At 55.8% G+C, this 15,244-nt stretch overlaps 6 protein-coding genes across 6 annotated transcripts; 4 read left to right on the top strand and 2 right to left on the bottom strand.

Annotated features, from left to right (window-relative positions):
- Window positions 1–86: 86 nt before the first annotated feature.
- On the top strand, window positions 87–1,064 carry GMORB2_0391 (protein of unknown function (DUF3425); the record flags this gene model as incomplete). Its single annotated transcript, XM_035462377.1, has 1 exon — window positions 87–1,064. One exon carries the CDS (start codon window positions 87–89, stop codon window positions 1,062–1,064), a length of 978 nt encoding a protein of 325 aa, XP_035325307.1.
- Window positions 1,065–1,574: 510 nt separating this feature from the next.
- On the top strand, window positions 1,575–2,576 carry GMORB2_0392 (alcohol dehydrogenase, propanol-preferring; the record flags this gene model as incomplete). The annotated part of the gene is made up of 1 exon (XM_035462378.1): window positions 1,575–2,576. One exon carries the CDS (start codon window positions 1,575–1,577, stop codon window positions 2,574–2,576), a length of 1,002 nt encoding a protein of 333 aa, XP_035325308.1.
- Window positions 2,577–3,502: 926 nt separating this feature from the next.
- GMORB2_0393 (arsenite transporter) lies at window positions 3,503–4,899 on the top strand (the record flags this gene model as incomplete). The annotated part of the gene is made up of 4 exons (XM_035462379.1): window positions 3,503–3,761; window positions 3,901–4,043; window positions 4,098–4,184; window positions 4,249–4,899. The coding sequence occupies 4 exons, from the start codon at window positions 3,503–3,505 to the stop codon at window positions 4,897–4,899; spliced, it is 1,140 nt and encodes a 379-aa protein (XP_035325309.1).
- Window positions 4,900–5,150: 251 nt separating this feature from the next.
- Window positions 5,151–6,051, bottom strand: GMORB2_0394 (uncharacterized protein; the record flags this gene model as incomplete). Its single annotated transcript, XM_035462380.1, has 2 exons — window positions 5,151–5,990; window positions 6,040–6,051. The coding sequence occupies 2 exons, from the start codon at window positions 6,049–6,051 to the stop codon at window positions 5,151–5,153; spliced, it is 852 nt and encodes a 283-aa protein (XP_035325310.1).
- Window positions 6,052–7,336: 1,285 nt separating this feature from the next.
- GMORB2_0395 (Hydantoinase B/oxoprolinase) lies at window positions 7,337–11,514 on the top strand (the record flags this gene model as incomplete). Its single annotated transcript, XM_035462381.1, has 5 exons — window positions 7,337–7,379; window positions 7,467–7,652; window positions 7,723–8,887; window positions 8,951–10,044; window positions 10,100–11,514. 5 exons carry the CDS (start codon window positions 7,337–7,339, stop codon window positions 11,512–11,514), a joined length of 3,903 nt encoding a protein of 1,300 aa, XP_035325311.1.
- Window positions 11,515–13,477: 1,963 nt separating this feature from the next.
- Window positions 13,478–14,706, bottom strand: GMORB2_0396 (uncharacterized protein; the record flags this gene model as incomplete). The annotated part of the gene is made up of 2 exons (XM_035462382.1): window positions 13,478–13,501; window positions 13,777–14,706. The coding sequence occupies 2 exons, from the start codon at window positions 14,704–14,706 to the stop codon at window positions 13,478–13,480; spliced, it is 954 nt and encodes a 317-aa protein (XP_035325312.1).
- Window positions 14,707–15,244: the final 538 nt, after the last annotated feature.

Raw genomic sequence — 15,244 nt, forward strand, 5'->3', positions numbered from 1 at the left:
GTTCCCGACAGAAGGAGAAGAGGCAGCGGTTCGAACAACTCGTGGTGAATGCAGTCCTGTCCCAGAAGTCACAACCTCTGCCGCTCATGGTGGAGAACGAGGTCCGTCCGTATTACTCGACACGTGCCACATTCACCAGCACCGTGTCCGACACCCTGTCCACCTTCTTGACCTTTACCGAGAGGGAGCGCATGACGTGCTGGCAGATCATGGCGAGCGAGAGCTTCGGTCTCAGAGACGTGGTCAAGTACGGAGTCATCCACCAAGGCCAGTTCATGAGCCCCGAGGCGTACCAGCTGGCCACGGTTCTTCCCCTGCGCCAGTGGCTCGGCATCCTGCACCGCGAGGTTGGCGAGGTGGTCGATATAAGTCGCGTCCTCACCTCGGGGGTTCGCCTCCTCGCGGGGATGAGCATGCCCGCTGGTGACGTTACTAGGAAAGGCGAGATCCAGCACCAGCACCAGCACCAGCACCAGCACCGGCACCGGCATCAGCAGCGACGACAGCGTACCCACCTCTCCGCCATGTCGTTCACGTCAGCTGTGGGTGCAAACGCCATGTTTCTCGGCATGCCGGCGCACAATCTACTTGACATGTCCCTCCTGTCACCCTTTGGGCGGAGCAGCAGCAGCAGCAGCAGCGGTGGCAGTAGCGGCAGAGATGTCGAGTACCGTCCCTTGGACTCGTCATGGGCAGACTTGCGCCCTACCGCCATCCAGCAGACCGTCACCCACCACCCCCTATTCGACTTGCTCCCCTGGCCCGAGTTTCGGAACGCCGTCATCACGGCCCTCTACTCGAACCCGCCCCACGTCGATGCTGATGACCTGATACTCGATCTCTGGCATGACGGGATCCGCTGTTGGCGCTTCGCGGATCCCGACCCTGCGACGACAGATCCGTCTGCTTCCGCCAGCTCGGTCCAGAATGGCCTGCCGTGGCACTCGCAGAGCTGGGAGGCTGCGCCCTGGTTCCTGGCCAAATGGGCTATGCTAATCGGGGGTCCGGGGAGTGAGATGTCCAGAACGAGTGCTTGGTGGCGATGTATGACACAAGGCATGTGATGAAATGACTCGAATTGCCGATCTTGTTTTGCGCCCCCCCTCCCCCTCCCGGGCCTCTTCCTCCTCTTTCTGTGTTTCTGTCTCTTCGATATAGCTTCAGCTTGTATTATGCACCTGGTTAAATTTTGGACCATACTATCCTATGATGATAACTTTTACCTGTCTCAACGCCAATCCATCATCGATATGTGAGAATCGCTTTCCCGTACTATTCCATGTTACTCTGTGCTCCATAATTCTCCATAATACTCCATACTCCATCATCACCCCCCCGCTGCAACTAGTTGTAAGCTAATGCTCATAACGTCAGCTGCATATGATATCCACCCTCCCCGAAGTGGAAGAACGAAGAAAGAAGCAATTTGTTCTTGTTGTCGTCGTTGTTGCTGCTGCTGCTGTTGTTTATGTGTATAATGTATGAAGAGATATTTTATAAATAACAACCTCAAACAACGGTAATTCAATGTGATGATAACACCACAAAAAAACTGCCTATTCCATCCCTCAACAATGCAAGCATTCCGCTTCACCGACGTCGAAACGGGTCTCTCCCGCGATACCATCCCCATCCCCACCCCGGGCCCGGGTCAAGTCCTCCTGTCGGTCAAGGCCGTCGGTCTATGCCACTCGGATGCCAACCTCGTTCACGGCGTGGGATTCCAATGGCTCCGGGCACCGCGTCCCATGACCCTCGGCCACGAGGTGGCGGGCGAGATCGTCCGGCACGGGCCGCCTTCCTCCGAACAGCAACGCGCATGGGCGAATGAGTTCCCGCCGGGAACCCGCGTGGCGGTGGCCATGGTGTCTCACCCCATCGAAACATGCAACTGGGACACGGCCATGGGCATAGGTTCCCCGGGCGGGTACGCCGAGTACACCATCGCGTACGGAGAGCACCTGGTGCGGATCCCGCAGGGGGTGAGCTACGCCCAGGCGGCCGTGGCGACCGACTCCATCTCGACGGCCTACCACGCCACCCTGGTCACCGGCGCCGTCCGCTCCGGCATGACGGTCGGCATCATCGGCATCGGCGGCCTGGGCATGAACGCCGCCGCCGTGGCCGCGCTGGAGGGCGCCCGCGTCTACGCCGCCGACACCAACGCCGCCAAGTTCGACGCCGCCCGCCGCGTCGGCGTCGTCGACTGCGCCGCCAGCCTGGCCGAACTCCTCGAGAGGAAGCAGGGCAAGTTCGACGTCGTCATCGACTTTGTCGGTATCGCTGCCACCGTGCAGTCGGCCATCACGGCCGTGCGCGACGGAGGCACCGTCGTCCTCGTCGGTCTGGGCGCCACGACGGTCGAACTTCCCGTGGCGCAAATCATCAGCAGCAGCATCAACGTTGCCGGGTCTATCGGCGCGTCCATGCAGGACCTGGTCAATGTCCTCGACCTCATACAGAGAGGCGACATCAAGCCCGACATCTCCGAGATACCCTTTGCCGACATCCCCAGGGGACTGGATGACCTGGGCAAGGGAACCGTTCAAAACCGTCTGTTTGCCTGTCCTACATAGCATCGCACGATACAATGGATGATCAGGACGAAATGAAACAGAACAAGATGATATCTGACTCCCTTGATTCGCATCGCAATATTTCCCCTGACGTGCTCAATCCTGGTACCTTCTTTTATATGCATATGCAAATATCTTCATATGCATATATCCGGCAGCAGTGAATAAGGCGGGGTCACCGTTGACTTGCTCCGTCGTAGCGTAGTTATCTCATCCATCAACCACCACGCAGCAAATAAGCACTTGCACAATGACACATGAAGAGAGCGGCTATGACCCGACAGATCTTGGACGACCTCAATCAAGGCCGGTACCGTCTTCTCAAGCTCGGCCGAGGTTGGCTTGAGGAAATGTACTTTGACGAACGCAAAGGAAGACCAAGTTGGGCATGGAGGACGTTCATGAACAAGAAGTAGACATGCCGTAGATATCCGAATAAGGTCTCGGATGAGCAGAAACGCAGAAAGGAAAAAAAGAGGAGGGGAAAAGAAGAAAGAGAAATATCAGAACTTGTACCAATAATGTATTCACCGTTCACCGTCCTTTCGGATGGCCTTGCACGAGAAAAAAAAAAAAAAAAAAAGAAAACTATTACTACAGTGGGACGGGGATGTGTCATACCCAGAACATGATTGGCCCAGCTCGTCACTAGGCGTTTTCAAGATGCAAAGCTTCCAACTCCACGTGAAAGAACACCATGGCAAACAAAGAAGTTGGATAACGTCTACATATACCAGAACCATGTCACGCCCGATTATCCCCTAAACAAACACCCCTCCCCCCAAGGGAGTGTCTACCGAATCAATACACCACAAGTATCCTCCTCACGAGCCGTCTCTGCTCGTAGGATACTGTTCCGAACTCAGACCTGGACCTTGGTAGTGATTGCTTCAGCGAGGATGATTCTTGACAAGCAACCTTCCAGCATGTCACTGGAAAAGACGCACGACATGAAATCTGCTCTGCCTCACGCAGTCCCGTCCGGCCAGGATGCCGAGGCTGCGATCGGCAACACGGGCACCGAGGAGAAACCGTCCGCCTTCAGAGGTCTCGGCCTTCTGGATCGTTTCCTCGCTCTGTGGATTTTCCTCGCAATGGCTATTGGCATCATCTTGGGTAACTTCGTTTCCGATATTGGACCTGCCTTGCAAAAGGGCAAATTTGTCGGTGTGTCGGTGCCTATCGGTATGTCCCTCCCCCAACCTTTCCGCCGGATTCTGTCCGGTTTTTTTTCCCCCAACTATGGATGCTTGTTGAAGAGGAAAAAAAAGAAAGAGAAAGAAAAGAAAAGAAGAACAAGACAAGAACTGACATTGGGGATTAGCTGTCGGTCTGCTCGTCATGATGTATCCGATCCTTTGCAAGGTGCGATTCGAGTCGCTGCACGAGCTCTTTTCCCACAGAGAGATGTGGAGGCAGCTCTGTTTCAGCGTCTTTGTCAATTGGATCCTCGCTCCTTTCCTGATGGTCGGTATCCCCGCGTTCCGGCCGCCAATCTCTCTCCGCTAACGGGTCTCGTAGCTTGCCCTTGCCTGGGCCTTCCTCCCCGACAAGTCGGAGCTTCGCACCGGTCTTGTACTGGTCGGGCTAGGGAGATGCATTGCAATGGTTTGTCCTTCCCCGTCTAACCCGGGCATGTACGAGCGGCACTGATGACGTCGTCCCTTTCTAGGTCCTGATCTGGAACGGCCTTGCTGGCGGCAACGACGAATACTGTGCCATACTCGTCGCTGTCAACTCGATACTCCAGATGGTCCTCTTCGCCCCCTTGGCCGTCTTCTTCATCCGCGTCATCGGCCAGGAGTCGGGTACGATCGATATATCCTACAGCGTCGTCGCTACCAGTGTGGCTGCCTTCCTGGGTATCCCCTTTGGGGCAGCCGTCATCACGCGAATTGTCCTTCGCAGGGTCGCCGGGGCGGAATGGTACCAGCAGACCTTCATCAAGTTCCTTGCGCCCTGGTCCCTCGTTGGCCTGCTCTATACGATCCTGGTCCTTTTCGCATCCCAAGGCCGGCAGGTCGTTCATCAGGTCGTATCTGTCGTCCGGGTAGCTGCACCGCTGATCGTGTATTTCGTCGTCGTCTTCTTCGTCACGTTGTGGATCAGCAGACTCCTCGGCTTCCGGTTCCCCATGGCGCTTACGCAGAGCTTTACCGCTGCGAGTAACAATTTTGAGTTGGCTATCGCTGTGGCGGTGGCCACCTTCGGCCCCAACAGTGATCAGGCATTGGCCTCCACCGTTGGCCCGCTCATCGAGGTGCCGGTTTTGGTGGGTTTGGTGTATGCTGTTCGTTACATGGCCAGGATAAGGGGTTGGTGAAGGGGCGAGCCGAGCATCCGTAGGCAGCGCAGCTTCTGGAGTCAAGTAGAGATATATCCGTTGGTATAGATAGGTAACCGAAGTTGTTGATGTATCGTGGTAGCTTGACTCACGCGGCCCTCTTGGAATGGACCCTGAAGATCGATCAGTATGAACGAATATGCGCTGTCCCCGAGAACGACGATGATGACGATCCGTTCGCTAGGGATTCGTCTACTATCCCAGCAGCTCCGCATCCCGTCGCCTTGCGACTATTCAAGGTGGTCCATGAGCTCAAAGATCTTGGTGTTCTTGACCGAGCAGCTGCTATCTCCATGGCACCCGAGCGCCGAACGAGCCCGGGACGGATCGACATAGTTGTGAAGTTCGACGAGTATCTTTGCCGCTTTGTCGCACGATGTTCTCAGCGATTCCGAATGGTCACCGTCGTCGGTGACGGAACTTGACGAGACGAGAGAGTCGGACAGCGCCGAGAGCACGTCAATCGGGACTGGAGTGTTACCCTTAGTTGTGCTGCCAAGCCCGTTTGCCGCATGAGATCTGCGGTGCAATCTCTGTGCCTCTTCTGGAAGCACGCATGTCTCTTCATGTTCTTTTCGGGACATTGCCGTCGATCGAAACGGCGATTCGGCATATGGTGACTGCTTCCGAATAGGTGTCGGCTTGGCTAAAGTCAACAAGCCCGATCCCAGCGTCGGCACTGCGTCCCTGGCCGTGCTCGGTGCAGACCTATAGGAGCTCTGGGGCCGGCCTTCCATCGGCACGGTCATCGTTTGCGTGATCCTAGGCAGTAAGCGTCCACATGTGGTGCATTCACGGCGACGATTCAGTTCCACGCAGCCTTCCTCGCCGGAGGACAGATACTGTTCAATCTCATCCTCCGGGACCCCGTACACGCCAAGCAAGCTCTTCAGTCGCTGGTTCTGTATGTTGACGGCCTGAGCAGCGCGTTGCATTTCTATCGCGCTTGCCACGCCTATCCGCTCGTACTCTTCCAATCGTCTCCGCAGGTCGGCAATCAGATCTCGTCGTCGGGCTCTGGACCTTCGCTGAGCTTCGCGGTTTTCTGCAACTGAGGCGGCGGTCTTGGTCTGCGACATGGTTAGTAACGATTGTGCCTGTTTGACTGGTGCAGCATACTTTGCGCGGCATGTTGCCCTGGGCAAGCCGAGGCTTGGGGGTGCCGATTCGTATGTGTCTCAGGGAAATCGGAAGAATAATCGATGGGCTGACAAAGCTGTGACGTCGACTCTGGGTGTGACGATGCAGGTGCCAAGTTGCTTTGCTTTGGCGAGGCTTCAATCGAATACCTAGTGGCTCAGATTTGTCAGCTCATTCGTAACCCTAAGCACTGACCGTTCATATTTTTGCTGATCGACGTCGTGGTTCAGATCGTGCACCTTGTTCTTCACGTTCTCTCTAGACTTGTCTTGGCCGGAAAACCCAATTTAGATGACTTTTTCCCTCGTTTACATCGCATTCTCTCTTTTCATACCTATGGCTCATGAGGGGTTAGCAGACGCGGGAGAGGACGCATTGGCCTTATAATAGGGTCTGGTATGTACCCTAACCCACCTAACATACTTAACCCTGGGTTACCCTGACCCTAAACCCTTTGGGAATCAGCGGAGATGCATGTTGAGAACCGGAGCGGACAAAACTTGGAAAAATTGCGAGCTTCGCCATAACTATATCCCTATCCCTGTTCGCATACCAGCTGTCACCGATGGAAGAGTTCTTTTCGTAGTAGACAAGCTTGAGGTCTAGCGGGGGCTACTGTCAGCTTCGTGGGTGAGGTTCAGCCCACCCGCACCCGTGCCGACGCATAAAATGATGCGTAACCCTTTTACCGTCGGGTCATACATACTATACTGTCAAGCTATGATAATGATATCTCTCCACTCTCTCTTCACTCCACCAACCTCCACCTCCATATGCACCACATACACACACACATGCACATCGGTGGTGTGATACCTACGAGTACGTCCATGTAAGGCTCCACCGAGGGGGCCTTGGTCTTCCCCTTCCACTTCCGTGAGGGGGCGGCACGCACGCAATAGTCATGGCACATAGGTGATAACGATGACCCATCATCGATACGAATCATTCCTCACGGGGGAAGCAATCTCCCCTCTTACATTGTATCAGAAAATCATGAGCTCCGCTTCTGCTACAGCGTATACTCGTTGTCAATTGCTCCTGAGTTGTCAACGAGGGGGGAGGGGGGCGGTTACGGCAGTGAGCCGAGATTGTGGAGTTGGCGGTGCTCCCCTTTCGTGGGTGTCAGCTGCGGCGATAGGCAAATCCGTCTTTGCCATGATGGTGCGGACAAGAGTGTAGATATATACCGTCACGTAGAGACTCACTATTCTTTCGTTTCGCTTCTACTCTCGTCAGGTTTCAAGATTAGCTGAGCAAGACAACATCTCTTACCATGGTCGCCTCAACAACCCAACGCCCGGTGCGAATCTCGATAGGTCAGTCTCTCTCCTCCCCCTTTTGTTTTATCTGTGCATGCACTTTTCTTATCTTGCCCTTGACTAACATCGACCGTGACCCCCAAGATCGTGGAGGTACCTTTACCGACTGCATTGCCCGTGTAGATGGCCGCGAGGACATCATCATCAAGATCCTGTCCGTCGATCCCCGCAACTACCCCGATGCACCCACTGAGGCCATCCGCCAGGTCCTCGAACGATTCTACGGTCATGAGATTCCCCGTGGTACGCATCTCAACCTCGACCATGTTGGTACGTCTGTTCTGTTCTCCTCTCGCATAACGCGTTCTTGCCTAATAAAGAATACGCAAAAAAAAAAAAGAATGGATTCGCATGGGCACCACCGTAGCCACAAACGCGCTGCTAGAACGCAAGGGTGAGCGCACAGCCTTCTTGGTGACATCGGGATTCAAGGATGTCTTGCAGATCGGCAACCAGTCGCGCCCCTACATGTTCGACCTGGCTATCAGGAGGCCGGACCCTCTGTACTCGGAGGTATTCGAGGTGGACGAGCGCGTCGTGCTCGAGTCGTGCACCGACTCGGACCTGCGCACCCGGAAGCTCACGTCGCCGCCCGCGCTGGACGTGGTGACGGGTACATCTGGCGAGACAGTGCACGTCATCAAGCCGATCGACGTTGAGGGGACGCGGGCGTACCTGCAGAAGTTGCACGACGACGGCTTCCGCTCTGTGGCCGTGTGCCTGATGCACTCGTACATCTTCCCCGCGCATGAGATCGAGGTTGGCAGACTGGCCAGGGAAATTGGCTTCGACCAGATCACCCTGTCGCACAATGTGTCGCAGCGCCCCAAGCTCGTGCCGCGAGGCAACTCGGCCGTCGTGGACGGATACCTCACTCCGTCTATCGACCAGTACCTTCGCCAGTTCGCAGCCAGCTTTCCCTACCTAGACGAGCAGGGGGCAACACGCCTGGAGTTTATGCAATCGGACGGTGGTCTGGTTCCGGCCTCGGCCTTGAGGGGTCTGCATTCCATCCTGTCCGGTCCTGCAGGCGGAGTCGTCGGTTACTCGCAGACTTGCTACGACCAGGCATCCAAGACGCCCGTCATCGGATTCGACATGGGCGGTACCAGCACCGACGTCAGCCGCTTCGACGGTCAGCTGGATCACATCTTCGAAACGACCACGGCGGGCATCAGTATCCACGTTCCTCAACTCAATGTCAACACGATTGCTGCCGGAGGCGGTAGTATTCTTGCTTGGCGCGACGGCCTTATGTCTGTCGGTCCCGAGAGCGCCTCATCGCATCCCGGTCCGGCTTGTTACCGGAAAGGAGGCCCTCTCACTGTCACCGATGCCAACCTGGCACTCGGACGACTTCTCCCGGAGCATTTCCCGTCTGTGTTTGGCCCCGACGAGGATCAACCCCTGGACAGTGAGATTGTCGTCACCAAGTTCAAGGACTTGACAGAGGTCATCAACCGTGAGAATAACCGGTCGCTGTCCTGGACCGAGGTTGCCGACGGGTGTGTTTCGTTCTCCTGCACCGATTCCAGCGAGGACATCTTCTGACAGCTGTATAATCTCAGGTTCCTGCAGGTTGCCAACTCGGCCATGTGCGGCCCCATCCGCAGTCTCACCGAGGCCCGCGGTCACAACACGGCCGACCACCACCTCGCTTCTTTCGGCGGCGCTGGAGGCCAGCACGCATGCGCCATAGCCGAGGCTCTGGGTATCCGCCGTGTGACCATCCACAAGTACTCGTCCATCCTCTCGGCCTACGGCATCGGCCTTGCCGATGTAGTTCACGAGGAGGAGCGGGCTTGTGCTAAGGCGTATAGCGGCGACAACGTAGCCACCGTCGATAGTGATCTGGAGGCTCTGAGTCAGGAGGCTCGGGACCATTCGTCAATGCAAGGATTCAACCATGTAGACACGCAGCGCTTCGTCAGCATGCGCTATGATGGTAGCGACACATCCATCATGGTATACCTCGACGACGGCGTCGATGCCAAGAAGAAGTTTGTAGACGCCCACCACCAACAATTCGGGTTCACGCCCGTCAACCGCGACATCTTCGTCGACACCATCCGGGTCCGCGCCGTCGCCAAGTCGCCTTCAGCAGAGGATCCCACCAAGAGCGCGAACCCGCCATCAGCAGCAGTCGAATCTGGTACTCTCCCCAAACCCACGTCGGTCAAGTCCGTGTACTTTAACATGGTTGAGTGGGTTGACACACCCGTCTACCTCTTTGACCAGATCCCTCGCGGGATCTCCGTCCAGGGTCCTGCCCTTATTGTTGATGAGACACAGACGCTTATTGTCAGCCCGTCCTCGTCGGCACGCATCATAGACGATAAGCTGATCATAGATGTGAGTCCACCGGCTAGCAAGAACGTCAGCTCCACTGTTCTGGATCCCGTGGCGCTGTCCGTCTTCCGTCATCGTTTCATGGGTGTCGCCGAGCAGATGGGTCGTGTCCTCCAGAACGTCAGTGTGAGCGCCAATATCAAGGAGCGGTTGGACTTCAGCTGTGCCATCTTCACACCGGAAGGCTCTCTGGTCGCCAATGCTCCCCACGTCCCTGCCATGATTGGAAGCATGGCTTTTGCCGTGAAGGGACAGATTGAGCACTGGTCTGGGAAGCTCAGAGATGGAGATGTCCTCCTGTCTAATTCGCCAGGTAATTGAAAAGAAAATCCCCATCGAGCTCGAGTCTTGCAACTACTAACCCGCAGTAGCCTTCGGAGGTACCCATCTTCCCGATCTGACTGTCGTCACTCCCGTCTTCGATACCAAGGGCAAGGAGATCATCTTCTGGGCAGCATCCCGCGGTCACCACGCAGACGTAGGTGGAATCCTCCCGGGTTCTATGCCGCCCAACTCGAAATTCCTGTCCGAGGAGGGTGCTGTCTTCGATTCATTCCTTCTCGTGCGGGACGGCGTCTTTGCGGAGAAGGAGCTCCGGCGTATCCTCTGTGAAGAACCTGCCAATCAGCCCGGATGCAGCGGTACCCGATGCTTCAACGACAATATGACAGACATCAAGGCACAAGTAGGAGCCAACCACACCGGTATCCGTCTAGTGCGCCAGTTGATCGAGGAGTACACCATGGAAGTGGTGCAGGTGTACATGCGCGCGATCCAAGACTCGGCTGAACTAGCGGTGCGCAACCTCTTTAAGAAGTTGGCACCCCGGTTTCAAGGTTCCGAGCTCTCGGCCATCGATTATATGGACGACGGGACACCGATCCAGCTCAAGGTGACCATCAAGGCCGAGGATGGATCGGCCTTGTTCGACTTCTCGGGGACCGGGGCTGAGGTGTACGGTAACTGGAATGCCCCTGTGGCCATCTGCAACTCGGCCGTCATCTACGCGCTGCGATGCATGGTCGACTCGGACATCCCCCTCAACCACGGCTGCATCAAGCCCATCACCATCCAGATCCCCGACCAGTCGCTCCTGAAGCCGAGTCACCAGGCGGCAGTATGCGCCGGCAACGTGCTCACGTCGCAGCGCATCGTCGACGTCATCTTCCGTGCCTTCCGCGCCTGCGCCGCCAGCCAGGGCTGCATGAACAACTTCACCTTTGGCTTCGACGGCGAGGACGGCTTCGGCTACTACGAGACCATCTCGGGCGGCAGTGGCGCCGGGCCTTCCTGGGTCGGCACCAGCGGCGTGCACACCAACATGACCAACACACGCATCACTGACCCGGAGTCCCTCGAGAGGCGGTATCCGGTCGTCCTTCGTCGCTTCTGCCTCCGTAGCGGGAGCGGTGGCGATGGCGCGCTGCGCGGTGGCGACGGTGTCGTTCGCGATGTTGAGTTCCGGATGCCCATGTCTGCATCCATCCTCTCCGAGCGCCGAAGCTTTGCCCCCTACGGCATGGCCGGTGGCTCAGAGGGTCAGCGTGGGCGTAACACGTGGGTGCAGATGTCGACGGGACGCAGGATCAACATCGGGGGCAAGAACTCCGTGGCTGTGGAAGCTGGTGACCGTGTTGTCATCGAGACGCCTGGAGGTGGAGGATACGGTGCAGCGGAAGATGGCAGGAAGGTTCCTGCTGACTTGTCAAAGACGCAGCCCTCGTTCATGGCCGTTGCTGGTGGGAGCGTGGGAGCTGCTAGGGATCTGGCAGAGCAGTCTTGATACTGGTCGATCTTGTTTCCAATCTGGAAAGAAAATGTGTCGAAATTTGCTCGCGTAAGAGAAAGGATTGCCGTGGTCGATATTCCTTCTCGCAACTCCGCTGGTATCAGTTGGTTGACTTACCATTCTACTCGCAAGGTGCCAACTCTGCATCGCTCTGTTGACTGAGGATTCACCCTGATGATGGAAGGCATATCTTCGCATTATCCCAGTGCTTTGTCATCACAACCCCCAGAGTAGTTCAATTCAAGTTTCTCATCCGGTCTGGTGGTCTAGTGGTATGATTCTCGCTTAGGGATAGCAACCCCAAGCACGCTTGCGAGAGGTCCCGGGTTCAATCCCCGGCCAGACCCTTCCTTTTTGTCGTTTTCCGGTTCCCTCTTTTGCTGTCGTGATATACGCACACTCCAGTGAGGGGCTGGAGAAATATTTGATCGTCTGGTACGTCACTTGCATAGTTGTACTCGAGTGTGTTGTCAAGCTACTGGTAGGTTTGTTGGAGATGGTGGTGGTTTGGGAAAGCAAACAAAAACATGTTGGTCATTACATCCCGCTGCAGTATACAAGGTAAGACGAAAAAGGTTGTAGAATAAAGAACCGATAAAACCTCAAGTTACAAAATCCTGATATCGTATACTCCTTGTCTATCTCGTCTTGACGCGTGATGAGACGGAACAGCTCGGCCACGCCACGCACAGCTAGACTCATGCTGTGTACGTTCTGACGGTCTACATCAAGCACTCTGGCACCGCACTTGACCTTGCAGGACAGGAAAGGGAAGGACGAGGAAGGCAACTTGTTACGTGAAGCGACTAGTAAGGGAGTCATCAAAGTGGCTCGATATAATTACCACGAGACAGTCCAGATACGCGGGAGGGATGACAATATGTCGAGCAACACTCGGCGTGGTCTGGATATCGGGAAAATTTCGAACTACCTCCCCCCGCGCCCAATGCCGCGGAACAAGATCCCCTCTAACGTGGAACGCCCATCTACAAGGTGAGCTCCCGATCGGCTCTCCTTGCAGCGCTGGAGGGTTGCATCGAAGGGCATGGATCCTTGCGCAGAGCTGGCTTCCTCCACAGAAACATCTCAATCCATCAACTCATGATGCACAAGGATAAAAAAATAACCCTCTCTGGCCTCCGTTCTTGATTGATTTCGACCTCTCCGCCAGAGAGCAACGAAAAATTGCCTCGGGAGTACAAGGCAAGACTGGCATAAGGGCGTTCATGTCGATCGGAGCGCTTCTGGGTCAGCAGCATCTCTTCATGAACGGTCTTGAATCGTCCTTCTGAGTGGTCTTCTGTATAGGCATCCACTGCGATGCGCAGGGCAAAGGCGTTGGGCCAACTGGGTGTGACGATTGGAACTACAGGAATGATGATAAGTTGGTTGCGGCCAAGAAGGGCGAGATTGTTGACGAGGAAGACTTTCTCAAGAAAGCAGACAGATACTTCACTGCACACTACCAGCCGTTGATTCCACGGGTCAATAGACTGTGGAGGGAGGCATTCCCGAATGGAGAGAGGTGGAAAAGGCTGGAGCCTGAGCTCGATTCTTTGATGATCAAGATCCTCCGTGACGCCCAGAAGGACCCAGAGGTGTTGGCGGACAGATAGCAGTATGAAAAATATCTGCCTATCCACAATCGGCTATAAGGATGACGATTGCCGTTGATCTCTATGCATCGAACTAGTGATGTCAAACCAGCACCGTTATGAGCAAGAGAAGCTGCACAAGCTACTCAGAATAGTGCACCATCTGTCAAGAAAATCGGCGGCTACGAACCCGAGATCCGCTTCGACGGGACCTCATGAATCAAGGAATGTTGTAGCAGAGGTCTCAAGTAGGAGGCCCCTTGTCGAGGCGTCGTGGAATGATTGATCTTGACGCTGTTGAAGCGGTCGTGATCACGAGAGAGATTGCACTGGGCAAGTTCCGACAGGCATGATTGACAAGTTTAGGGCAGGGCCGTCTGAGGACACTAGAGACGCTTCGTCCGCAGCCGCGAACGAGGGGATATGCGAGGGGGATAAGGGAATAGATGAGATGAAGGAGAACGTATAAGGGAGGGAAATTTGACGAGGCCGATTTGAGGTTAGGCTTGAGTCTTACAGAGGGGCGCCCAAACCCGGCGGGGAAGACTGCAACGCTTGAGGTGATGATACATGCAACAAAGGGTCAGTCTGCCCTGCGTCATATCAAGATCAGGATATCAAATCAACCACAAGCCACAGATGGCTGGGCATCTGTTAATACATGATACGGCCCCAGATCCCTACGACCCACCTTTTCCTCGTCGACATCAACCCCATGCCACTCCATCATGTGTCTCCCCAACCCCGTCTCAGTATACTTGATCTTGTAAGACGGCTCGACGCATGCCGCGTCCACGCATAGAGCGCAGTAGGCACCCCAATACGCACGACGCCCACGCTCGGTAAAGTACGGCGCAGAGATGACGCCCATGTACCTCCTGGGCTCCTTATCCTCCAGGTCCAACCTGTCCAGCCTCAGCGTATCGCCGTCGCCGCTCCTCTGAATGGCAGCCCTGTCGACCAGCGTCTCGAGATCGTACAGCACAACCCTCTTCCTGACCCGCAAACAGATGGCCGTGTACGTCCCGGGGACGCTGAGCACGCGCGGCAGACGGTCCAGGTCCACGACGTCGGGGTCGACGCCGTGCCGGTCCACCACGCCGGAGATGGGGAAGAACCGACGTCTGCTGGTGAAGCACGGTTGGCACACGCGCTCGCAGGTGATGAGGTACAGGTGGCTGCCAAAGTTCCGGCCGGCGCAACCGGAGCACCGCTCCGTGCACAGCGTGTCGAACAGCGTCGCCGTGTCGAAGTGCGTCGCCCGGATGCTCAGGATGGCGCGCAGCACATCCGGGAAGTGCCGGCGCATCGTCCGGTACTCGTGCAGGCAGTCGACGAGTCCCATCGCCCGGCGGTTGACGCGGCGGAAGGTGGAGAGCGAGAGCACGTCCAGGCGCGGCAGGATGGCCAGGATGACCTCGTCGGGCAGGAAGACGTCCAGGCTGCCCAGAGGTTGCTGCTGCTGCGTCGATCCGTCCGAGGGTCGGCCATCATCGAGCGGACAGTTCGTCCGCAGGGGGATGTCGTCGAGGGTGTTGTCCGGCGTGGGGAGCGTCTTGTATGTATATGCTTGGAGCTGTGCTGATTCCATCTTTTTTTCTAACATGGGCAGTCGTTCGAGATAATCGAATAGGTCGTTCATATAGGAGGCAGAGAAGAAGAAAAACACCCATGTATTCAATAGAAAAAATAGCCCCCGAAGAGAATGGACAAGACTCTCGGCGGAAAAAGAGCATATTGATGAAGGCATCGTCATGCTCCATTTTACTTCCAATGTCCTATCAGCATCTTGCGATCTAATCGAATTTGGCCCATCGAAGCAGAGGGTACTCATTGTCTCGCCGGCTAATCCGAGCCAACACACGCACGATTCAGACAATGTGTAAGTTGTGCGTGTGTACGACCACTAACACGTGCAACGTCTCAGGCCAGCTGCTGCGACGTTGATCATCGAGGACATTCAGCACTTGTCCCTCCCTCCCGAGCCTGACTTTTCATAAGCTGCTATCCTCACACTTGGTTTTCAACAATTCTTGGGCGAATGGTTTAGTGGTATAATTTTCCCTTAGCATCTGCTCTCCTACAAGAGTGTAGTACGCTTTCCTAACCTGGGAAAGGTCCAGGGTTCG

The sequence above is a fragment of the Geosmithia morbida genome, assembly GCF_012550715.1.
Source record: "Geosmithia morbida isolate 1262 chromosome Unknown scaffold_0, whole genome shotgun sequence".
NCBI lineage: Eukaryota > Fungi > Ascomycota > Sordariomycetes > Hypocreales > Bionectriaceae > Geosmithia > Geosmithia morbida.